The sequence below is a fragment of the Struthio camelus genome, chromosome 15 (genome assembly GCF_040807025.1).
Source record: "Struthio camelus isolate bStrCam1 chromosome 15, bStrCam1.hap1, whole genome shotgun sequence".
Classification (NCBI taxonomy): domain Eukaryota; kingdom Metazoa; phylum Chordata; class Aves; order Struthioniformes; family Struthionidae; genus Struthio; species Struthio camelus.
Window position 1 is genome coordinate 17,882,880 of NC_090956.1, and position 23,848 is coordinate 17,906,727.

The following is a 23,848-nucleotide window of genomic DNA, read 5'->3' on the forward strand; positions in this document are numbered from 1 at the left end:
CCGGGAGGGCCGGGCACGGCCCCGGGCAGGAGCCCGGCGGCGTCCTGACTCCGTCTTCGCCGGCCTCCGGTGGGACTGGCGAGGTGAGGGAAGATGCCAACAGCTCTCCGGCGCTGCCCGGCCGGGAGTCCCCCTCGCCCGGGAGCAGCGGCTGCCGGCGGCGAGCGATGGAGTCCTTCTGCTTCGTCTGCTTCCAGAAAGAGGAGCTCCAGCCCCTGCGCCTCAACGGGTGAGTCCTGCGCCCGGCGGCCCCGCGGTGTCCGACGGCAGGGCCGCCCGCCTCGCCTCGGCCCAGGTTCCCCCTGCAGCAGGAGCATCCTCAGCGAGGCGCTGCCATCGGCACGCGCCTGGCCCCGGCCCTCTGCTCCCCGCCTCCCTGCCGGCTGCTTCCCTGGCCCCGAAAGCGCCTCTCCCCTCCGCGCTCCTGACCGGCAGCCAAGGCAAACGCGCCTGAGGCCTGAATCAGCGAGCCGGCCGGCAGCGATGCGAGGTGCGAACGCCGGCATATGCCGCGGCCAGCTGCTCCCGCCCGGCACCGGGCGCTGCCGGCCGCCGAGGGCACCTTGTCCCGCCGGGCCGGGCTCTGCTGGCCTCGGCTCCTGCCCGCGGCGGGCAGGAAGCGCGGCCCCGATCCGTGCCGGGGCCTCGCCGGGACGCTGCCAGCACGGCGGGCGGCGGGGAAACACGCACGGGGCCCGGCCCGCCGGCTGGCGGAGGAGCCGAGCATCCTCCCCGGGACCCCCCAGGCCGCCTCTTCGGCGGGGGGCCGCAGCCTCGGCTGGGCTAGCGGGAACGGGGAGCAGCCGAGCGGCTGAGCCGGCGCGCGGCGCTGGCCGCCGGCCCAGGGCGAAGCGCCGCGAGCCGCCCGCCCGGCCCCGGCAGCCGCCCGCCGCTCCAGCGCCCCGTCTCTGGCCGCCTCGGGACGTCACGGCCCGGGGAAACGGGCAGCTGGCAAGGGGAGAAGTGCTGCCAACGAGAGCGGCGCGGGAAGGTTTTTGCCGAGTAGCGTAAATTGGAGGGGAAATGGTGTTTCGGGGGCTTGCGAGGGCATTTGGAGGGTGACGGACGGGAAGCAGCCAGGACCGCCGAGCCGCCAGGCTCCGGCCTGCCCTGGGAGCCGCCTGGGAACAGCGATGAGCCACAGGTGGCACGAGTTTGGCGTTCTCAGCCAGGGGAGGAGAGTGAGACGCCAGGCGCGCTGCTGCAGAGCCGTGGACGACAGGGAAGGTCAAACGCCCCTGTGGCTATTCCCAGCTCGTCCTCGGGGCGCCTTCAGCAGCGGCTTCCCGTCCTGCCCTGCTCGGAGGGGGGCTGCGCTCGGGGACGCTCCACCAGCCGCCAGGGTGGCACCCGCCTGCCACCAGCCGCCGGCCGGCCCCGGGGCGGCGCGGGGGCCCGGCCGGGGCTGCGGGGCCGGCTGCCCCTCTCGGCTGGGCGCCGGTGGGGCTTGTTGCCCGAGCAGGGTCCGGTGGCCTGCGCTGGAGGCAGCGTGCCTGGCTGCTCTCCCTCGCTAGATGGTGCCAGGAGAACGGGCTGCGAGCGGCTGCACGGTGCCGGCGGCGGCCTGGGCATGGGGCAGGCGGGCCTGGCTGCCGCGGCGCCCCGCGCTCACTCCCGCTCGCTCTTGGAAATCGGCCCCCGCTGTCAAGGGGACCGGGCAGCAGCTGTGAGAACAGATGTACCGCAGCCCGAGGCAGCGACTCGGTGCCTGCTGCTTCCTCGGACCCGGATGCTGGCCGGGAGAGAGCGAGGCAGCGCCGTGACCCTGCTTTCCCCCAAATCCCGCCTCCCCACCATGAGGAAATCTGCTGTTTCTTTTCAAAAGAAACCCGTTCAAAATAAACCCTTTCCCCACCCCCACCTTTTCCATTGCTTTCCAAACCAGTAAACAAATAGTCATCACTAGGCTCCAGAGTCAACGCTACCTCCGAGCTGCCTGGAAGGGGCTTGGGCTGCCTGGCAGCCCAACTCGGGCAGACGGCGCTGCGGCTCCCGACGGGCGAGCGTGCGCCGAGGAGGCCGCCCAGGAGGGGGGGCTCGGGCAGGGGCCCCGCGGCGCAGTCAGCAGCCCGCGCCGGGCGGAGGGGGCTCGGGGCAGCCCGGAGACGGGCGGGAGCTGCGGGTTGCGGCCGGCCGCGCTGCGAGGGCTGCGGCTGATCCGTGACCTTGAGAGCGGGAGCTATTAATATTCCCGGCGCAGCCGAGGCCGGCGGACAAGGCGCCCGGGGCCCCGGGAGGCGAGCGGCCAGCCAGGGTTGGGAGGCAGCGTTAACCCTTCGGCGCCCGGCGCGGGGCAGAACCGCTTTGGGGCAGAATCACTGAATTACAGCGGTTTGGCAAAAGAGCGGTTTGGCGGCCCGCTGGCTGCCCCGGGGCAGGCAGGGCCTCGAGCCGCGGGGCCGGCCGCCCCAGCCCCTGCCGATGCCTGTTGTCCCCGGAAATCCCCCGGGACTCGTCCGGCCCGGCGCGGCGACGGCGGCGTTAGGCGACGACCGCCTTCGAGCTGCCTCCTTTCGTCCTGCTCCGCGGCAGCGCGGAGGGAGCCCGTCGCTGCGCTTCGAGGCCACCTCGGGCCGGCAGGTCCCGGGGGCTGCGGGGGGCAGAGCCGAGGGCGAACGGCCCCGCCGGGCAGCCGGAGCAGGGCCGGGGGCAAGGCCGGGCTCTCGCCGGGCCCCGGGCGCTCTCCCCGGCCGCGCGCCTCGAGTCGCTGCTGCCACAGGTTGCGCTGGCCCCATCCAGCTCCCCAGCGTTTCCCGCTGCGCAGCGCTAGCAAAAGCTGCTTGCGGTCCCGGCGCAGCCTTACCGGACGAAGCTTAGAGGGAAGGAGGGAAGAAAAGAGTTTTTCTGTTATCTAGAGAGGAACACCAACTTCTGCAAGGTCACAGGAGGACACGGGCTAGAAGGGCCCTGAAGATGCCCCCTAGCACCGGGACTGCACGCCTGGGACACCACGACTGCACTGAGCCCCCCCGCTCCGGACGTGCAGCCGCTTCCCCGGCCCCAAACCACCGGCCAAAGTCAGCGAGACGTCGGGGAGGCTGCGCCGCGGGAGCCGCCGGCCGAGCCCAGGCCCCTCAGCGCCGCCCGGGACCCTCCCGCACCGAGGCCGGTGCTCCCGCGCCGCCCCGGCCCCCTCGCTGCGCCCGCCAGGCTGCGGCCAGCGGAGACGCGTCTGGGGCGCCCACCGCCCCGTGCCGCCGCCGCCGCGGTCCCCGCCTGTCCCCGCACAGGTTCCCCCGGCGCCGCCGCTCATCCCTGACCTAGAAACAGCCCGTGGCTATAAATAGGCACATCGGGAGGAGAGCTCAGAGGCGCCGCTGGAAGCGCCGCCGAGCAGGAGCGCCGGGAGCGCCGGGCGGCAAGCGATGGCGCAGCTGGGGGGAGGCAGAGCGGGGGGCCAGCAGCAGGCAGGTGACGGCGGCGCGAGCCCCGGGGCCACCGGCCGGCCCCGGCGGACGGGCTCCTCGGCCAAGCGGTCCGGCAAAGGGCAACGGCCGGGTTTGCTCTGCCGCACGCCTCTCGCCAAGCAGCCGCCGGGGCGGGAGCGCCGGGAAAGTCGCTGCAGTTGTTACAAGCTCCTATCTTGTCCACAGGCAAGCGCAGGGGACGCCTTCGAGGCCAGGCTGCCTGGCAGCCCTGCCTGCGCCCGCCCCAGGAACAGAAACGAGCGTTTCATCTCGAGCGCGAGGCACGCTTCTGTGTTTGTAGTGGCTCCCGTCTGCCGCGTCCCGGCCCCGGCCCGCGATCTCCCTGTTCCCGGCCCGGGAAGCCGCCGCTCCCCAAGCCCCGCACGTTCGGCGGGGGGACGCTGTGCAACGCCACGCGGCTCCGGCCGCTCCGAGCACCCGTCCGACCGGCCCCGGCATCTCCCTGCTTTTCACCCCCAGCACAGCTCAGCTCGCCCGGCTGCCCCGAGGCAACGCCAGGGAGCAGCACGGCACCCATCCTGCCCGCGCTGAGCACGGCTGCCACCTCTGCTCGCCCCGTCCAGGGCGACCTGGGTGCCCCGCTGGGCTCCATCCCTGCCCGGAGGAGGCTATTTCTGCCCTCCTTTTGGATGCAGAGAAGATCTCTCTCTCCACGCAGGCGCCCCGATCCCGGCCAGGGTCTTCTGCGTTGGTGTCAGGAGAGCGAAAGCCGCTGGAGTCGCAGCAGCGAGCTGTGGGTAACGGCACGAGGGCCGGCCGGGCCGGCTGCAGGAACTGGGGCGCTCGGCTGCGGCGGCCTCTCCCGCTCGCCCGGGCCCGAGGCCGGCTGCGCCCCGGCTCTGCTGCCAAGCGCACAAAGGGTGGCAGTGTCATAGCAGCGTTTGGCAGTAAATTAAACCGAAGTGTCAGAACGTGAGTCAGCCTCCCGGTTTCGAGTCATTCATAAAAAGACTAATTGCTCCGAGTGCTAAACTGGGAGCAGATTAGAGCCGCCAGCCCGAGGCAGCGGGTGAGTCAGTGGCGACGGCTCCTCCGCCGCCCCTCGCGCGGGCGCTGAGCGCAGCCAGCCGCTCGCCGCAAGGCACGGCCCGGGAGCCTCTCTTGTCCCCCGCTGCCGGAAGGCCGTCCTCAGCCTGGGGCTCAGGCTTTCTGCCGGGCGTTGCAGCGAGCAGCCCGGCCTTGCAGTCCTGCGAGGGCGCCTAGCTGAGCGCGCAGTTTAGCTAAGATGAGCTTTATCCTCTGCAGCGCTCTCCAGCACGGCCCACGAGGCAGGAAGGGCACCGGACGCAGGACAGAGGCTGCGTCTGATTTGCACGAGTGCCGGCATTTTGTTATCCAAAGGGTCTTGCAAAACTCGCAGCAGTTCTCAAAACCCTTCCCAAGCCTTGCTGGCACTGATGTATTTTCGCACCAGTGTGCATCGCGGGTATTGCTGCTAGGTTAGCGTCCTGCTTAAACCGGAGTGCCGGCGCGCGTTACTCAGCTCGTTCTTACAAAGAGCAAATAAAGCAAAAAAGCAAATCCCAGCCTCTGATTAAAACACCTCTGCTGAGATCTGGCACCTTGTTGGTAAATGCTGCAGCTCCACTGAAGCGTGCGGATTCACACCAGATGGAGATTCGCCCTGGCCTTTGCACTAAACGGTTCACCAGGTCTCCCAAAACCAGAGTGCAGAAAGAGGCTGCAAAAGGAATAGATCTGCCCAGGGATGCTGCAAGTGAAGGATGTCATATGGACCCGTCACCTCTCATCCGACTCCTTGCACTTAGCTAGAGGTAGAAGTGACACCGTCTCCTGGGGTTGGAAGTGCCCAAGAGTTCCCATTTTAAGGCTCTGGCATGAGTTGCTTAACACGTTGCCAAACTTTAACTAGGCTGAAATTAAATCCATGCTGAGTGTCCGTCTCCGCTGACTTCCTCTGGCGCGTTTCGGTTTAAATAGCTCCACCGCGTGCAAGAACAAGCTGAAGGGAAAACAGGTCGTTCTGCACCCAGGTAGAAACAGCATTTTGGAGGGGAGAAACAGGAGTGGGGGGGAGAGCGCTGCCTGCAGGGCTTTTGCTGCAAAAATCTGCTTGCATTCGTCCGAAATCAGCGGGGAATTGTCTGAGTTCGGCAGCCAGATTCTCTGCAAATCCCATCCGTGGGGACGAGCATCGTGCCCGCGTGCTGTGCGTGAGCAGAGGATCGCCTGTCCTTGGCTTTGCAGCATTTCCACTGCAGAGCATGTGCTTGTCCAGGCAAAAGTAACAGCCGACCGCTGCCATCAGGCTCGCCATAAAGCCCAGGAGGGCAGGAGCCACCTGCACTGAATAAAGGGGAAGAAATGCAAAGTCCTGAAAACCGCTGGGGAGAGCAAAAGATGGGGAACCCGGAGAACAGCAGGATGTGGCCGTGTGTTAAGGACATGACAGAGGCACATTCCTGACGGTGGTGAATTAAAGTCGCTCCCTGAATCTTTGTCTTGGGCTATGAGCGTCCTTTCTGCTGCACGCAATTACTACTAGGATGGGAAGGGGATAAGCAGCCAGCTCCCCGCATGAACAACTGAAAAAATACATACCCGAGCTTTCTACTCATCAGCACATCCAGGCAGCGCAAGAGCCTCCTCCGGAACGAAAATCCTGTCGCTGCAATCCTTGAAAAACGGCCTGAAGAGGCTCGCTCTGCTGTGACCTCCCGTGACTGGGTCAGGGACAGAGCGCCCCGACACGAGCAGCCCTTCTTGCCGCCCTGAGCGCTCTCCGGCTCTGGCCCGGGGCAACCAGACCGGCACCCACCAAGTCGGACTCAGCCACGCGTGGAAACGCTGGGAACCACGTGCCGAGCGGTGATGGCCCCCGGACGCGCCAGCTGCAGCCGCAGCAGAAGATGGTACTCGTCACCTCTTCCAGACAGGGCCGGCAGCCCCAGCTTGCTGCAGGGGGACTCTGCTGCCTCGCTGGTACGTTCTGGGCAGGAGAGAAGGTGTATTTCTGGGGAGCTCCTACTTGCAAAGGAGGAAGGGCTGGTCGGGGACGTGAAGGTCGGGGCAGCCTCGGCTCCAGCCACCATGCCACGGCCGAGTTGCAGCATCCCGAGAGGAGGGAGCAGGACAAAAAGCAGGACGACAGCCCCGGACTTCAGGAGAGGAAACACTGACTTCTGCAGGGACCTGCTTGGAAGAGCCTCCTGCAGAGGAGTCCAAGAGGCGGCTGAAGTTCAAGGACAGGAAGGAGCAGGGAGAGGGGTGCGCTAAGGCGGCCGGAGGCCGGCCGGGAGGAACACGCAGCTCCTGACCCCGGGGCTCAGGGCCAAAAAGGACGGGGACGAGGGGCGGAGGCAGGAGGCGCCGCTGCCAGGGTGCCAGGCGGGGCGCGCTGCTGCCGGGGCCGCCCCCGACGGCGCTCCCCCTGGCGGCGGGGCCGCCCGGCGGCGCTAGGGCCCGGCGGCGCGGGGGGCGGCGGGGCGGGGCTCGGGGCGGGGCGGCGGCGCTGCCCGCTGGGGGCGGAGGAGGGGCTGCAGGGGGCGCCGCGGTGCCGCCGCCGCTGCTGCTGCTGCTGCTGGCGGCGGCGGGGGGGGAGGAGGCGGGCGGCGCTAGGGCCCGGCGGCGCGGGGCGGGCGCGGGGCGGGGCGAAGGCGCTGCCCGCGCGGGGCGGGTGCTGGGGGCGCCGCGCTGCCGCCGCGCCGCTCCTCCCGGCGGCGGGGCCGGGGCAGGGAGGCGGCGGCGGCGGCGGCGGCGGCCGGCGCGGGAGCGGCGCGGCCAGCCCGGCCCGGCTCCCGGCGTGGGGCAGGCGGCGGCGGCGGCGGCGGCGGCGCGTGTGAAGGCGGCTCGGCCGCGAAGGACGGGGCGCGGCGCGGCGCGGCGCGGCGGCTCGCCCCCACCTCCCCCCGGTAAGGCGGCGTGGCGGGCGAGCGCTGCCCGCGCCGGGCGCCGCGGCTGCCGCTGCCTCCCTGCCCTCCGTGCCGGCGGCGGCGGCGGCGCTGCCCGCGCCCTTTGTGCGCCCGCCGTGCCCCGGCACATGGCGGGGCGCTGCCCGCCGTCGGGGGCGCCGCGGCCGGCCGTGAGAAAGGGCGATTAAAAAAAAAAACCCTAAAAAACAAACAAACAAAAAAACCCGGCAGGCGGGGGGGTGTCAGACGGGGCGGCGGGCGGCGGCGCTGCGGGGCGCGGGGGGCGGCGAGTCTCGGCGGCGCCGGGGGCTTTTGTTGCCGCCGCCCGCGGCGGGCGGTGGGAGCGGGCGCGTCTCCGGCTGCGGACGGATGGGTGCTGCAGGGGCCGCCGAGGAGGCGACGCCGCTGACCTGGTGCCGCGGGCTGCGGGGCGGCAGGCGACGCCTCGCGAAGGCTGGCAAAAGCAGGGACAATTGGAATAAATAAAATAAGTAAATAAATAAATAAAGAGAGAAAAGCGAGCCAGAGGCCACCTGGAGCGGCGAGGCGGCCGGCCCCGGCGCCCGCTGGCGGGGGCGACGGGGGCAGGCGGGAGCCCGGCCGGCTCCCCTCGCCCGCCGGCCGCAGCTCGTCCCCAAACGGCCAGGCCGGCTCCGCGCGCTGGCGGGGCGGGCGAGCGATGCCGTGCGGGCGCCGGGCGTCCTGCCGCGGGCCGAGGCCGGGGCGCCGCTCTCCGCGCCCCTCGGCGCCGGGGCTGGGTGCTGGGTGCAGCGCGCCCGCCCCGCGAGACGAAGCCGCGGAGCGGAGCGGGGCGCCGAGCCTGACAGCCGGCAGCGCGCCGGCTCTTTGCCCGGCTGGGCTCGGGAAGGGCCGCGCTCGGGATATTCACCGGACGTTCGCGTCCGTGCCTAACGCACCCCGACCGGGCGAGCGGGTCCGGGCGCCGCGGGGCGATGCGCCCGGCGGGGGGTGCCAAGGTGGTTGGGCACCAGAGCGAAGGCGAGGCGGCTCCCGTCTCCGGGAGGGTTTCTCCCACCGGGGAGAAGGTTTGGGGGCTGGCGGCGGGGAGGTGGCAAGCGGCGCGCGCAGCAGGCGGCGGGCATCGGCTGCGGGAGCCGGGGCGCGTCCCGGCCCGGGCGGGCTGGCGCTCCCGGGGAGGGCGGCCCGGGGGGCGCGGGGGGAACCGCAGGCTCTGCTCGAAGCGCTGGCAGCAGAAAGGCTGGGGCGAGGCGTCCCTGCACAGCCGCCCTGCCGCAGAGGAAGGAGTTGTGCCGCGACAGAAAGGAGCCCCTGCTGCGCGGACGTACGGTCAGCCCCGGGCTGGCAGAAGAGCCGAGGAGCCCGGGCACGCGCGTCGGAGCCGGGGCCGGGCAGGTGCCTCTCGCGGCGTTTGTCTTTGCAGATCCCAAACGCGAGATGCTGCCGGCGCTGATGGAAGAGTTTTAGGAGGCAGATGATGACAGGCTGATGAAAACCAATCAAACAATGAAGTAATCATAAATCCCCGGTGCCAGCGGCAAGGCTCGGAGAACGCGGGAGGAGCCGGAGGATTGAAGTAGCTGAGGTACTAACAAAGCTGCACCATTGATCATGAAAAATCCTGGGAAGCCAAAGTGCTGAAAGGCAGCCAATGTCCTATCATCTGGTTTTGTTCTTTTTTTTTTTTTTAATAATAAAAAAAAAAAAACGGTGCCATGCTAAACCCTGAGCTTGGAAACAAGGGCAGGGAAAACGGGAGCGAAAGCTCCAGGCAAGCAGCGTTCAGGGCACCGAGAAGGTTGGGAAAGGAGAGGAGAGGGCGGCTTCCCCGCGTGCCTCCCCCGAGCGCCGCGGCAGGGCTGTCCGAGGAGAGAGCGCGGACGACAGTTTGTTTGCGCTGCCCAAAATTTCTCGAAGAGGCTGTCAACGAAACCCAAGTCACCGGGCCGAAAAAGCTTGTCACGGCTTCGAGGAGGGATTTCTCGCCGAAGGGGATCCAAGGATGGGCGTAACGGGGCCGGGCTCTGCCCCGCAGCTGCGCTGCCTTCCGGAGGAGGGAAGCGGCTCCCAGCGGGGACGCGCACGCTGCTGCGCGTCCCTCGGCGCTGCGGGAGCCCCTCCGGATTTCACGTTTGATACTGGCCGTCTGCACTGGCCCAGGCAAGAAGCTGGATAATTCAGTGACACCGTGCAAATGTCTGCAGAGCCCTCTGTCCGCTGCTGGGCGCCCGAACTGGGAGGACTGGGTAGTCACCGGCGCTGCGGTGGAGCTGCCCATTCAGCGGCCCGCTCCGGTGACTTGTGCTGCTTGAGCACTTCCCGGTGCCTCCCCTACCCTAACGGAGCCGAGGGGACAAGGAAAACGCCGCTCTTGGGAAATGGTTGGAAGGCGCAGTGCTTCGTGGGGGAGCTGGGAGACCCCCTGCTGCGGGATCGTCGAGGGAGCGCGATTCCGAAACGCCGAGATGCTCCTGCGGCGGCGGAGGGGCCGGTGGTGGGCCGCGGCGTGGCCGCTGAGCGGGCGCTCAGCGCCAGAACCTGAACAGCGACCGCCTGCCGTCGGCTTCTCGCGCGCTTCGGTCGAGCCGTTCCCGCTTCCTTTCGAGGCGTGGGAAACGCGCCTCTGGCTTGCCTTCCTTGCAGGCTCTCGGGCGGGTTCCCTCCACGCGTTAGCCGAGTACGGCTGTCACCGGAGCCAAGGCGAAGAGGGCACACCTTGTGATGCTGCTTGGGCTTCTCAAGGACGTTTGCCCAAAATGCCTCAAGCCGCTAGCGGTCGTTGTTCGGGGCAAGGAAGGAACGGTGCTCCGTGAGAAGCGAGAAGACGAGGAGGCACTGCGCAACTCATTGCCTCTTCGGGTGGTGGTTGCTCCTTCCCCTGCGCTGCAAGATGTGTGATGAGACGGGGCGTCCCCAACACGCTGCCCATCTGTAGCTGCTGACCGGTTTCCGTGTGCTCTGCGCAGCCGGCTTTCTCGTGGTGATTTGCTACCTGTCATGCTGCCGTCAGCCGAGCAGGACGGGGCTCATCGTTTTTTGAGCGGGTTTGGATGGCTCCGTTGTCGCTCCTGCTCAGCCAGTTAGCTCCGGTCCTCGCTTCCCGCGCGGGCTTTGCAGGGGCCGCCATGCTTCTGGCTGTGGCCCTGGGAGCCAGCTGTCACCGTCTGCTTTTTGGGGAGTGCCACGCAGCCCGGGCGAAGGGCCGGCGGGATGGGCCGCGGGCCGACGGCCCGTTTGCCGCGGTCGGTGGCGGTTCGCGAACCCCGAACGGCAGCAGTTGGCAAAGCAGGGGAAACGGAGGCGCCTGGAGCCGCGGGCGCTAGCTTAGACGCGTTGGGTTTTTTTTCCCCTCGTGTTGTGCCACAGGCCGATTTTGTGACCTTGGGCAAGTCGCTTCTGGCTGCGCCCACGCGGCTGCCTTTCCTTGAAACATCCCTGGCTGCAGCAGAAGCGCGCTGAGCAGCTCGGCCGCGCGGCAGCCTCTGCCCCCGGAGGTGTCCGTCCTCCTGCCCTGCCCGTGGAGACGAGGCAGCCTCGTTCCGGGAAGGTGCCCTTGCCAGCCCGCGGCGGCCGTTCGCTCCGCGCTTCCCCCGGGAAGCGCTGCGATCCCAGCGGCCCGTCGGAGCCGCGAGGAGACGAGCCGCTCTCGTAACGGGGTCAGCCGAGAGCTGCTGGCGAGAGGCAGCGGAGGTTCGCCACGGCGCTCAGGCGCGGCCCGGGCCTCGGCGCGCCTCCGTCTCCCCGTCCGGACCACGCTGCTGGGGGGCTGCGACGCGCGGGCGGAAACGAAGAACGATGACAGGTAGGACGGTCGCGCCTGGGCTGAGCCCCAACACAAACGCAGCCCGGCGAGTTGTCCTGCTGCTTCCCCTTCCCTGCCGTGACGAGCTCGGCTCTGGAGGCTGCTTTACGCTGCCTCCCCAGCAGCTCCCGCGGCGCCTCGAGAGAGGGTTTCGGTAACGCCGTGGTTGTACCCCGTCCAGTCCCCCCGTCCGCTTTGAATCCGCTCCGTCCGGGGAGGCTGGTCCCCAGCTCCCTGCTCCGATGGGGGAAACGCTGCGCCCGTGCCCGGAGTCGCGAGCGTCTTCAGCGGCCTCCGGCCCGGTGCGCCTGGCTGGGCTTCCGCCGCTCACCCCGCGCTGGGCTGCTCTGGGCTCCCGGGGACGAGTCGGGAGCCGCGGACGCAGCGAGGCCAGCGCCGAGGCGCGCCGGCAGGGAGGGCGGGTGCGCGGGACGCTTTCGCGCTCGCCCAGCCGCAGCCGCTCTCCGCTTCGGTTCCAGGTGCCGCGTTTGTCCCTCCAGCAGCTTTCGCCACCGCTAAATTCATGCAGACGGACAAATGAAACGTAGTACCGCGGCCTCGCGCCTTGTTGCCCTCGCGCTGGAGGAGGTGACCGGTTCGATGGAGTTGCCCCGGTTCTTCGGCGTGGCGCGGATGTGCCCTGGGCGCTGTGCGACGCGCGCTCCGCCGCGGCGCTTCCGGCCGCCGCCGCGGTGCTTGGAGCTGCGCGGACTCGAGGCAAAGCGGAAAAACCGCGCGAGCGGCTCAAGGTCACCCAGCCGGTGCCCGGCAAAGCCCGGGACGAGGCTGGCAAATTTGGGTAGCTGCCGTGCTGCCGAGGCTCTTCTTGGAGGGCTGTCTCCCGGCCTCGGTCGCCGCCGGGTGCGTAGCGCCGAGGTCGCCGCCAGCGCTGCCCAGCCCCTGGAGTCGCGAGCGCGCCGCGGCGGGCAGGCGCGCCTCCGGTGCGCCGAGGCTGGTGCGGTCCCCTGCGCCATTCGCAGGGCCCGTGAGCGGAGAGCTGTCGTCTGAGCCGCGATGGCGGTGCAAAGAGCAGCTCGCGGCTCCCCAAACCCTCGCCGCTGTGCTCCTGGGCGGGCAGCGCCTCCGGCAGCTTTAGTTTTAGATGAGGCCGTGCCGCTTTCCGTGGCCGCAGCGGTCGAGCCGCGTGGAGCGCGGCGCGGCGTGAAATGGTTTCCAGCTCTTCCTGCCTGCCCCCGTTCGTGAGCCGGGGAGCTCAGCGCTTGCTCCGAAATGACTTTGACAGCTCAGCGCGTCGTTAAAAAGCAACGAAGAGCGGAAGGTGTTTGCAGCCTGCTGGGGCAGAGGCCCCCCCGCTCCCCGTCCCGCCGGGGGTCCGCGGGAAGCGGGCGCCTCGCGCGCCGGGCTGCCGCCCGTGGCTGTGACCCGGGGCCCCAGCAGCGGGCGAGGGCGCGTGCCTGGGTTGGCTGCCTGGCTGGCCGCTAGCTTCGTTGCCTCCCGAACGCGGACTCTGGAAGCGCGCCTCCCGCAAGCCCGGGGCGCTTTGCGCAGCGCCTCCTGCGGGGAGAGGGGCAGCGCGCGAGGCCTCGGGGGAGCCTTCGTGCCCGGGGGCCGGCGGTGCGGCTCCGCGGCGAGCCCGAAGGGCCCCGAGCGGGGCCTCGCCGCCCGCCCTGCCCTGCCATCCCGCCTGGTCGGGCCCGCGAGCCGCCAGCGCCGCGGGGCCCTTGCCCTCCTGCCCGGGCCGCGTGGCAAGGCGGACCCGCGCGCGAGCTCGCTTGCTCTGCTGGAGGAGGCGCCGCAGCCGGCTGGTGACCTGAAAGCCTGTGAGCTTGCAGGGTGGCTCGGAGGGCAAGCGATGGAGATGGCGGCTGGGAGTCCCAGCCCAAGCCCTTTTTTGGGGTTCAGGACGCGGTCCGTGAAGAGCCTGCAGCCGCCTGCGGCAGCTCCTGCAGCGAAGCCAGGAGGTCGTGGCGGCGGCGTCCCCTCCAGAGCTGCTGCAGCTGCCGACGGCCGAGGCTGCTCGTTCCCCGCCAGCAGCCATCGGGACGGGCTCCTCCTTGGCCCGGGGAGATGCTGCGGGGAGATTTTGGAGGAGGCAGCATCAGTCCCGCCCCGGGGTCGCCCCTGGGGCAGGGTTTCTCGCCAGGCCGGGGCAGGCGGGTCTGGATGGGGGCCGCGGCTCTGTCCCGCCGCGCGGCGCGGGCTCTCCGGAGGCGCCGGCCGAGCGGCGCCGCTTCGCCGCGGTTGCAGGGCAGCCCCGGCTGACGCGGAAAGCGTTCGCCCCGGAGGGAGCGCGGGGCGGCGCGGGCAGAACCGGGCCACCTGCTTCTATTCCTGGCTGCGCCCGGGCGCGCGGCCCCGCGAGCCGCTTCCTCTCTTTGTGCCTCAGTTTCCTCCAGCTGGGAAACGGGGACGCGGCGACCTCCCCTCGTTCCCGGGGGCCGCTTTGGGCAGCGCGTGCAGAGCGCTGTGGCCTGCAGCGTGCCGGAGAGCTCCCTGTTATTTGCTATTAACGGGTTTCATTTATGCCACAATTAATGAACACTTGGAAGATTTGGGTGCGGGGCAAAAAACCCAAAGGTCTGCAAAAAACAAGTGGGGCAGCCGGGCCAGATGCGTGGCTGTAGGAGCGTGTGCTTTGCACCGCCCCGCTGCCCGGTATTTATAATTTCTCCCTGTTTCTCCGTACAGACTCCAACAATAGCCTGGACCCATGTTGGGTTTTTTTTTTTTCCTTTCCCCTTCCTCTTCCCTTTCCTCCTTGCCCCAGAGCAGCCTGGAGTTTGAGCCAGGCCAGATCTGCCTTTTACCCTGTTCCCCGTCTGGCCTGGCTCAGACGCGGCGAGCTCCCGCTGTTTCTTTGCCCGTCTCTTCCCCCCTTCGCCTCCCCTGCGGCGGCGGCGCGGGACCCTCGGCCGCCGGCGCCCTCCCGGCCGGCCCCTCGCCGGGCGGTTCGGCGCGCCGCCCGCTTGCAGAGATTTGTGCGTCAGGCTCAGCCCCAAATCCTTTCACTCCATTTAATAACTGGGTTGGTTGGATGACCTGTAATCCTCTGCCTGTGGCTGCGGGGTTGGCGTGTGGTGGTGGTGGTGGTCTTTCTTTTTTGCCCCCCTTCCCCTCTTCATTTCCAAGCAGCCGCTTCAGCACGGGCCCGGGGCACCTCTCCGCGCCCGGCCTCTGCTCTTCTCAGTTTGCCCCTAATGAGCTGCCAATTAGTTCCTGGCGGAGCTGCTGGGCGGCAGCGGGCGCCGGGTCGCCCCTCGGGGCCGCCGGCGAGGGGAAGGCGGCCGGGAGCCGCCGCTCGCCCGAGGAGCGGGCCCGCAGCCGGGGGGCTTGGGGCAGCAGAGGCAGCGGCTGACGGGAGCCCCGGCGCCTGTCTATAAATACCCGCCGCGGAGCGAGGAAGAAGTGGGTGGATTATCCTCCTTCCTCAATGAGATAAACGCTTCTTAAGCTTAAACAGAGAACAATTTTAGTCTGAATAGTAGCGGGGGGGGGGGGGAAACTTGAGGACGCGGCAGTGATGGCGGGAGGTGCCCCCCCCCCCCCCCCCCGCCCCGGGAATGGCATCGGCTCTGTGGGCCTAGTGATGCTGGGGTGTTTCGGGTGAGGATGGAGCGGGATGGGCTGTAACGACCGCGCGGCACCGCGGGGCCGAGGCAGGGCCGGCCCCTGCTGAGCCGAAGGGCTGCGCGCGCCGCCGCACGGGGGTTGTCTCCGCTGGCCTGGGAGCCGGGCGCGCTGGGGCCCGTCGCGGCGCTGGTGGAGGTACCCGGGCCTCTGGCAGCACCCTGTGGGTGCCCCAGGCAAGGGCGAGGGCCGGGAGCGCCGAGGGTCCCTGCCAGGCGGGCTGCCTCCTGCTCGCCCTGGCTCTCCGCGAGGCTCTGCTGGAGCCTCCTCCGGGTTTCTGAGGAATTTTATCTACTCCAAATATCGCCTGCAGTGTGTCTCCATCTCAGTGCATTGGCAAACTCGAGCAGAAGGCTGCGGTGGGGGGATTTTTTTTTTTTTTTCCACTCCGCTCTGCCCCTGGCTGCCTTGTGACATGACATCTAGTTCAGCGGGCGCTGAGGCCAGAAGAGCCGCCAGAGAAGGAGGCGTTGCAACGGGGAGCCCGGGGCACCCGTGCCCGGCGGCCGGGAAGGAGCGAGCGCGGGCTCGGCGGCCGAGCGGGAGCCCCGCTTTTGCCTGCCGCGGCCCCGAAGTCCTCCGACAGAGCCGTAAGAGCGTCGCTTGGGCCGTGGCCCCCTCGCAGCAGCGGCGATGGGGTGGACGCTGAGCCTTTCCCGTACTAAACAGGCTGGCGCATGCGCGTGTTGCTTCTCTCATTTGGACAGAGCCGGCCCGGATGCCCGTCGTGGGTCCCATCCCTCTGCGGCGCTGGGCCCGCGCGCCGGAGCATGGCTCGCGCTCGCCCTGGCCCGGCGTCCCTTCTCGCGCAGGCGGGCGTCGTGAGACAGCTCTCCGGGAGGCTGTTGCCAAAGCAGGTCCTACCCCGCTAGCAAAAAAGACAAGGCAAAGGGCTGGAAGCGAGGGAGATGTTGCGCTGGCATGTGGCAAAGGACACTCATTTTTGCTGGGACCGTTTCTCCATTCCAGGCACGCGTGTGCGAAATCGGAAAGGAGCTTTCTGCAAAACAGCCTAGAAAAACCCGACAAGCAGTAGGGAGCTGAAGCCCGATTTGGCCAAGGGAAAAAGCAAATACTCCTTGACTTAGAGAGATCTTTTAAACAGTAGGCAGCCCTTCCGGTTCCTCTATCCCACCGGCATTTAAAAAAAAAAAAAAACTTTACTGACTTGAATAATTGTATTTCAACACAGGTTAATTAACAGACATTGACAAGCATGATTGTAAATTCAAGTGTAGACATAATTCTTCTTGTAGGATACTGGGAGCTGTTTTTAGTCATGCATCCATTTAGCTTCTGCACTAATCCACCTCCACCTCCAACAACAAGACACTAAAATGGTGCTTCTCTTTCGGAAGGCCAATAAAACACTATGGAGATGAGCTGCTTTGAAGATCTTATGAGTCAAGCTGATACATTTTTGGAACATCATGATGTTTAAGTTCCTCTTCTATTTTTTGCCCAACTTCCCGGGGAAAAAAAAAAAATTATAAAATCGAGATCTGCTCTGGGATGAGAGGCAGCATGCACAATGTTTGTTAGTGGTTTAAAGAAACGAGGGGCCCTCGGAGCTCAGGCTTACCCTCGTTGGAGACCGTGTGACAAGGTCTCCCCGTCTCGTGCTTCGGGGCACGAGCTGCGAAAACACCTAAGAGAGAAGGAAGTTACCCCTGGGGCAGAGCATCGCCCTGCTAGGTGCTTCACGGGTGCTCAGCATCTTTCCTTGAAGTATGTGGCGCTGATTTCCCCTGGAGACAGAGGGGCTGTTTGCTTTGTGCCAGAGCAGCGGTTCCTGTGGCGGTTCCTACTTGGGATTTATCACCGAGTCCAGAAACGGAGGAGCCCCTCTAGCGCTCGGGCGCTGCCTGCCAGCGCTGGCTGGCGCCCCACGTGCCCTTGCAACGTCCCAGGGGCTCCACCTCTTCCCCCCAGTTTTTTCTGCGTGCTGAAGTTTAGCCCAAGTGGTCCTTAATCTCATCCCTTTAGCTCCTCTCTGCGGGATACCCTCTAGCCCGTCTCTTTGGTGGCGCCGCGGGCACGGCCGGCGGCGTCACCCGCGGTCCCTCTGCCTCGGCGTCCCCCCGGAAAGGGACAACCGGCGCCGCAGCGGGTCTCGGCTCACGGAGCCTCCTGCAAGCAGCTGCCTCTTTCACAGCCCTCTCCGAGGCTTTCCGTAAAGCTTTACGGGCCGCGAACCCGCCGCGCGGGACCCCTTGAGCCGCGCGCCCCCGGCGCGGCCGCCACGAGCCCCTCGCCTGCCGCGCAGCCGCCGGAGCCGCGCGCCCCTCCTTCGCTCGCCCTGCCTGCCTCTGCGCTCGCGGCGCGGGTCCCGGCGCCGTTCGTGTCTGAGGGGCGCTGCTTGCCTCTGAGGCAAGTGGAGTGAATTTTGAATGGTTTTTTTTTTTTTTTTTTGGATGAGACGCCGCATTAAAAAATCTAAATATATAACGGCTCCCGCTCTGCTGTTATCCCATGATTTTTGTCAGTCTGTTACAAAATAAAAAGCAGTCAGCTTCCTCGGCGAAGATATATTCTTTGCAAACATCCCCGGAGCACTTGTGTTTCCACGAGCCTTTCGGGGCTCGTTTCTCCCGGCGCCTTGAGGAAGCGCTTGTGCCGGTGCCGAGCGCGGCGTGAGCCGGCCCTGGACAGTTTTGCTGTGCTTTGCGCGCACGCCTGGACCGCGGGACGGCTCAGAGGAGGAGCAGGCTCCGGCTCCGGGCGCTTTTGGGGTGATGGAAAGCAGCGCAGCTCCCTGAACAAAGTCCGAGGGCGTCCTGGCGTGGTTTTGCTGCAGCTCCGGCATGGTGGGTGAGTCAAAGCTCGGATGGCTTTGTACTGTGGTCCCTGCGCTTCTGCTCGGAGGCTATAAAGAAACCTGCAGAAGCTGCAGCGGATGCACGGGAGTCCGGCGCGCCTCTCCTCCTCGCATTTCCCGTGCTGAAAGCAGACCTGAGATGGATGCGAGCCTTGCGCTAACCTCCCCCCAGCGCTGGTGCATTTCTGGGACAGCAGCGTGTGTGCGTGCGCGTGCACTAATCTCCTTTAAAGGAAATACAGTTCTGCATCGTCCCCTGCTCCACTGCAAATCCCCGCCGGGCTGGAGGTGGCGGCGGGGCGCCGTGGCGGTACCGCGCGCTGCGCGCGGTCGGGGCGGCTGGCGGGGTGAGCGCGGGCCTGCGACCTGGCAGGCTGCTTCGGCGCCCGGCTCGGCTTTCCCCTTGTGTGCGGACCCGTCTCGCGGGCAGGACGCGGCGGGGAAAGAGCTCGCCGTGCTCGTGGGGGGCCGCGGGCTCGGGGGCGCCTCTGTCGGGGGCTCGGCGCTCCTCGGGGAGCAGACGCGGTGGCGGGGCACAGGCAGCGCGGATCCACCCTGCTCCTCGCTCTCTCCGAATGAAAACCTGCTGGCCCAGCAGGGCACTCTGCTATTTAAGACTCCGCACGCTGGCTGCTTTGCATCTTGCGCTCGCCGCCGTGCAAAGGCTCCCCGCGCTCCGTCAGCTCTGCCTTTGTGTGCCGCGGTCGCCCGGCGTTCGGGGCCGGCCCGGCCGCGCTCCCCGTGCCCCTGCGGGACGCATCTGCAGGCGGGAGCTGGGGCTCAGCGCCGGCAGCCCCGAGGACCAGGTCTGCTTTGGTGCCCAAGGGCAGAAAAAGGGAGAAGCGCTGGTGGTTCGTCCCGAACGAGGAACGGCAGTGGGTTTTGCCTGCGTGCTGCCGGCTCTGCAGATGCCCTCTGCATCAGCGAGAGCGGCTCTTTGGTAGGGGAAAGCTGAAAGCGTCGGGGCTGATACACAGTCGAAGTTATATAAGGGAGCGATGAACCGCAGAGCCGTAGCTCCCCGCTCGGCGGAGCAGCGGGCGCCCGCGGCGCTGCCCCCCTTACCCCAGCGCCCTGAACGCGCCGCGTGCGCTCAGGCGCTGCGCTCCATCCTCGCCCTGCCCTGGCGGCCCCGGCGCGGGCTGCAGAGCGGACGCTGGGAGGACAAGTTGCTCTGCAAGCGTGCACGACGTGCAGGCGCCGGGAGCTCCCTGGAGGCTGGGAACACAGCAGGGCTGAGCAAATGGGGGTGCGGGCTGGGGTGCGTGCGCCCCTGCCCTCCTGGCTGTAGCCAGTGAGACCGGTGGCATGGCTCTGCCCTGCCCTAAGCCCTCGTGACCTGCCCCCCCAGCCTGCGAGGGCCACGTGCCCAAGGGGCCACGTTCAGCCGCGATGCCCAGCCCCTCGGTGCCCGGCACAGGCGCCCTGACGTTGCAGTCTCGCTGGAAATGCTGGAGCTTCCTCTCCAAACTGGTTGGGTCGACAGGCCCCAGGGGCTGGAGGGGCTGGCAAACAGCAGGGAGGCAGCAGCGAGGTAACGAGAGAGGAGCTGGCACTAAGCAGCCACCAGGGTGTTGCTCTGGGCCACCCATGGGAGCCTAGCGCCGCTTCTGCGCTTTACAGTACCCAGCCTTGGGCCCGTCGAGGCCGCGGGCTCCCAGACGGGGCTGGTGGCCCAGCGCGTGCTAGGGGAGCTCCAGGGACGGGTTGGCCTCGTGCCACCCGCGGAGGTCGTGACGCATCTCTGCCTTGCAGCACAACCATGAGTGCGGGCTCGATTGAGCAGGAGCCGTCGCGCAAGCTGGCCTGCTGCGGGGTGCCCCTCATCACCGAAGACATGCAGTCGCTGGCCATCCGCACCCTCTCGGGCACGGACATCAACAAGCACTACGACCTCATTCGCGAGCTCGGCAAGGGCACCTACGGCAAGGTGGACCTGGTGTCCCACAAAAGCACAGGTGAGGCACGGGGACGCGGCCGTGGCGCGCGGAGGAGGGAGTGGGCAGGAGGCTGCCTGCCTGCACCATCTCGGGCCAGCGCAGCAGCCGCAGTCATGGGGCTTCGTACACCCTTGCTGGACGCGGAGGGATTGCACCCAGGTCTGTGGGTTTACTGCTTCCCAGTTTGGCACGGTGACTGAGCACTGGAACAGGTTGCTCAGACAGGTTGTGGAGTCTTCTTGCTTGGAGATAGTCAAAATTCATCTGGAGAGGGTTCTGGGCAACCTGCTCTAGGTGACTGCTTGAGCTGGGGCTTTGGACTAGATGATCTCCAGAGGTTCCTTCCAACCTCAACCATTCTGTGATTCTGTGAACCGCATGTCAGCTCCCGTCCTGGCAGGCAGCCAGGGCAGCTGCCTTCGCCTCAGCGGTGCCCTGGGCAGAGCCTGGGCGCTGACACCCACGCTGGTCCTGTCCCCACCGCAGGCACCAAAATGGCCCTGAAGTTTGTGAACAAGAGCAAGACGAAGCTGAAGAACTTCCTGCGCGAGTTCAGCATCACCAACACGCTCTCCTCCAGCCCCTTCATCATCAAGGTCTTTGATGTGGTCTTTGAGACGGAGGACTGCTACGTCTTTGCTCAGGAGTACGCTCCCGGCGGGGACCTCTTTGACATCATCCCACCCCAGGTGAGAGCCTTCTGCTCGAGGTGTTTTGGAGTCCCTGGGTGGGCACGAGGGCTCCGTGTCCCCAGGGCACATAGCTCTGCGAGGTGCCAAGCCTGGGCATGGGGTAAAGGTGCTGAGCCCCCCCCGAGCATGCCTCAGTGCTGCTGGGACTCTTTGCGGGAGATGATGCATCGCTGCACGGTCAGCCCTGACGAGAGCTCCAGGACCCAGAGCTGGGCCCCTCACCCATAACCACATCTCCCGATGTCTTAGACCCATTGTGGGATGTGATGGGGTGTTTCTTTCTGGCCAGCAATCTCTCCTCCCCATGACAGAGAAGGGGCAAGGAAAGAAGAGGTGGGCTGGAAAATTGAACGAGGAAAAAAAGGAGAAGTCATACGGAGCAAGGAGGAGAGACACAGAGCGAACACCCCGAAGAAAATCAGACCTAATTGAATTGGAAGCGTAATGAAATCTTAATGCAAAAGGAATAAAAGGAAATATGATTATGCAGTGTTAGCTGGTGCTGTGGCACAGGGCAGAGATGGGCACGCGGTGGGGAGCCCCGGGGACGCCTGCGGCACAGGGGTGCAGGTACCCCCGGCCCCACGGCATGCTGCCTGCCCCTTATAGCTCTGACCCTGCCGGGGCACAGGCTCCTTGCTCATGGCCCGTCCCTACCTGGGGGAAACTGTTGCTCATGGAGCTGAGGAGAGAAATAACAATTAAAGACAGCCCAGAAGTGGCTCCTCCTGCTCCTCCTGCCCTTGATAGCCACCGCTAGGCTCCCGGGAGCTGGGGGATCATGGTGGCAGGGTGCTCGCTAACGCTCTCCGTGTCCCCCTGCCCGCAGGTGGGGCTCCCCGAGGACATGGTGAAACGGTGCGTGCAGCAGCTGGGCCTGGCCCTGGACTATATGCACAGCAAGAACCTGGTGCACCGCGACATCAAGCCCGAGAACGTGCTGCTCTTCGACCGCGACTGCCGCCGCGTCAAACTGGCCGACTTCGGCATGACCCGCAAGGTGGGCTGCCGGGTGAAGCGCATCAGCGGCACCATCCCCTACACGGCGCCCGAGGTGTGCCAAGCCGGCCGGGCGGAGGGCTTCACCGTGGACACCAGCATCGACGTGTGGGCTTTCGGCGTGCTCGTCTTCTGCGTTCTCACCGGCAACTTCCCCTGGGAGGCGGCCTCGGCCTCAGACACCTTCTTCGAGGAGTTTGTGCGGTGGCAGAAGGGGCGCTTGGCGGGTCTGCCCTCGCAGTGGCGCCGCTTCACGGACAACGCCCTGCGCATGTTCCAGCGCCTGCTGGCCCTGGACCCCGAGAAGCGCTGCCCCATCAAAGAGGTCTTCTACTTCATCAAGTACGACCTGATGTCCGAGGTGCGCCGCCGGCCCTCCTACCGCTCCCGCAAGCACGCCGGCGACAAGCTCGCGGCCGGTCCCCACCGCCACGAGACGCCCAGCTCCTGCACCCCGACGCCGCTCAAGAGGACCATCCTGACCGAAGGGAGCAGCCCCCGGCTCTCCGGCTCCGAGCCGGGCGCGTCCTCCCCGGGGACGACGAGCAGGACAGACGGCCGTCAGGACAAAGGCAAAGGGCAGATGGTCCTGGCCACAGCAATAGAGATCTGTGTCTGAGGGCGACGGGGCGGCACGCGGCTCCCTCACCGCGCGGCCCCGCTCCGGGCGCCCTGCGGATACGACGTCAGCCTGTCCCTTCCCCTGCCCTGCAGGGAGAGGGAGAGCCCAGGGTTTTATTTTTGGTTATGCTATGAAAAGAGACCAGGATTCGTGTCTCCCAAAGCAAAAAAAAAAAAAAAAAAAAAAAAAAAAGAAAGAAAAAACACAAAAAGAGGGGAAAAACCCCCAAAACTGGTTGCACTCGATAGCACTGAGGATGCTGATCTCGCCAGCCACCGCGGGTGAGGGCAGCCCTTGGGCAGCGCAGGCGGCGGTGGGAGCCCGGCCGCGGGGCGCCGGGCGGCTGCCGGGAAGGACGCTCGCTGCTCCCGTCCCCTGCCGGGCCGGGAAGGCCGCGGCCACGCGACCGCGCGTCTCCGCTCCTCCCGCCGAGGGCCCGACTGAGCTCCTGCCCGTGGCGGCGTGGGGCCGGCTCACCAAGTAATGCCAACAACAATAATGAGAAGGGGAGGCGAGCTGGGGCGGGGAGGGAGAGGCAGGGGTGCTGGCTGCGAGGGGGCCGCGTGGGTGGGCGTCGCGGGTCGCCTCGAGGCCCTGGCAGCCCCGGGACGCGGCAGGTCCCTGCCCTGGCTGGCGCCCGAGGCGGGGGAGAGCCCGGGGCAGGCCGTGCCCGCCGGCTGGCCGCACGCGCTGGCGGCGGCGGCGGCCAGGAGCGCAGGAAGGCTAATGACGCCAGCGCATGGAGGAGGCCTTCGGCGAGGCTTGAGCGCGCCGTGGTCGTCCCCCTCCCACCGGTCCCTGCCCCGGAGGGGAGGACGAGGCGGGCGCTAAGGCTGGCCGCGTTGGCGCCCGGGCTGAGAGGAGGAGAGCGCTGGGAGTGCCGGCCCCGGGCTGGCCAGGCCGGCGGCCCCGGCGGCCGCGGCCCCCCTTGCTCCTGGGCTGGCTCCCCGCCCGGGAGGCTCTGCCCGCCCCGCGGCGCAGCGCTGGCAGCCATCGATGTAGCAAGCGTCAATGTGTTGTGTGTCTTTGTGCGTCAGCCAGCTGCACCCGGCTGGCACCTCACTGTCCTCCGTGCCCTGACCCCACGAGAGAGCCGGGCCCCGGCCCCAAACCAGGGCTGGCGGCGCCGGAGGGAGCAGTCCCCTCCGCACTGGGGCCGAGGCGCTGCGCTCCGGGCTCCTCGCTGCCGTAGGAGCTCGGGGGGCTTTTGCGGCAGGCGTTTGGGGCGGTCGGCCCCGCCGCGAGGGCTGCGGGCAGCGTGGCTCGGACGCGGCCCCAAGTCTCGCCCGGAGCTCAGCACGGCCCGAGGTATCCCGACCTAGCGGGATGCCCGGGAGCTGGCGGGAGCGAGCGGCCGGGAGCCAAGCCCGGAGCCGCAGGCACGCCACAGGCCGGCGTCCCCTGGTGCCCCCAGGCCTGGGTGCACGCGCCTCTGCGGAGGACGGCGTCGGAGCTCTAACGCCCTGGCCGGATTTGCAGACTTTGGCGTACACGGTGACTCGAAACCGTGGTGGAAGCCACATCTCCAGGGCTGGCCTGGAAGCTCCTGCACAACCTAGGGGGCAAGGGAGGGGGCTTTGAGCGGCCTCCCGAAGGTCCCCCATGTCTCCCCAAGCTGTCCCCATCTCCTCGTCCTTGCTGTCACCCCCTTCCCCAAATCCCGAGGCCCTCCGCAGCGCGCAGAGGGCTGGCGGAGGCGCCTCCGCTGCCCTGGGGCGGCGAGGAGGCAGCGCTGCTGGCAAACGCCCCCGAGCCGGGCCGCGTCACCAGGCTGGCCGAGGCGGGGGCTGCGGTGGCAGGAGCCACTGGCGGCCCCCTAACACCAAGGACGTGGGGTCGGCACAAGCGTCCCTCCCGGCTTCGGGCTGCCCGGGCAAGGGCAGGCATCGTGTCGTGCCCTGGGGCAGCCCGAGAGAGGAGGGGGCTCCGCGCGGCCCTGCCCTGCCGCGGGCCCTGCTGGCACGGGGCCGCCGCGATGGCCGCCGGGGCGCCGCGGGCTCGCCCGTCTGCCGGGCACGTTGCGGGGCCCCCCCAGCCCCGTCCAGCACCCCTCTCCCCTCCGGACCCACCAATTACCGCACAAAGGGCTATAACGCTATTAAGAAGCA

General features: G+C 67.6%; 1 protein-coding gene across 7 annotated transcripts; it reads left to right on the plus strand.

Moving 5' to 3' along the window:
- SBK1 (SH3 domain binding kinase 1) lies at positions 1-22,049 on the plus strand. Of its 7 annotated transcripts, none has more exons than XM_068908690.1 (4): positions 1-229; positions 19,243-19,445; positions 19,914-20,116; positions 20,949-22,007. In XM_068908690.1, the coding sequence occupies exons 1-4, from the start codon at positions 168-170 to the stop codon at positions 21,735-21,737; spliced, it is 1,257 nt and encodes a 418-aa protein (XP_068764791.1). In that variant the 5' UTR covers positions 1-167; the 3' UTR covers positions 21,738-22,007. The 7 variants fall into 7 exon arrangements, with proteins under 7 accessions (XP_068764791.1, XP_068764793.1, XP_068764792.1 ...); XM_068908692.1 differs by lacking the exon at positions 1-229 and adding an exon at positions 7,212-7,300 and having other exon boundaries at positions 20,949-22,047; XM_068908691.1 differs by lacking the exon at positions 1-229 and adding an exon at positions 8,728-8,864 and having other exon boundaries at positions 20,949-22,046.
- The last annotated feature ends 1,799 nt before the right edge of the window (positions 22,050-23,848 follow it).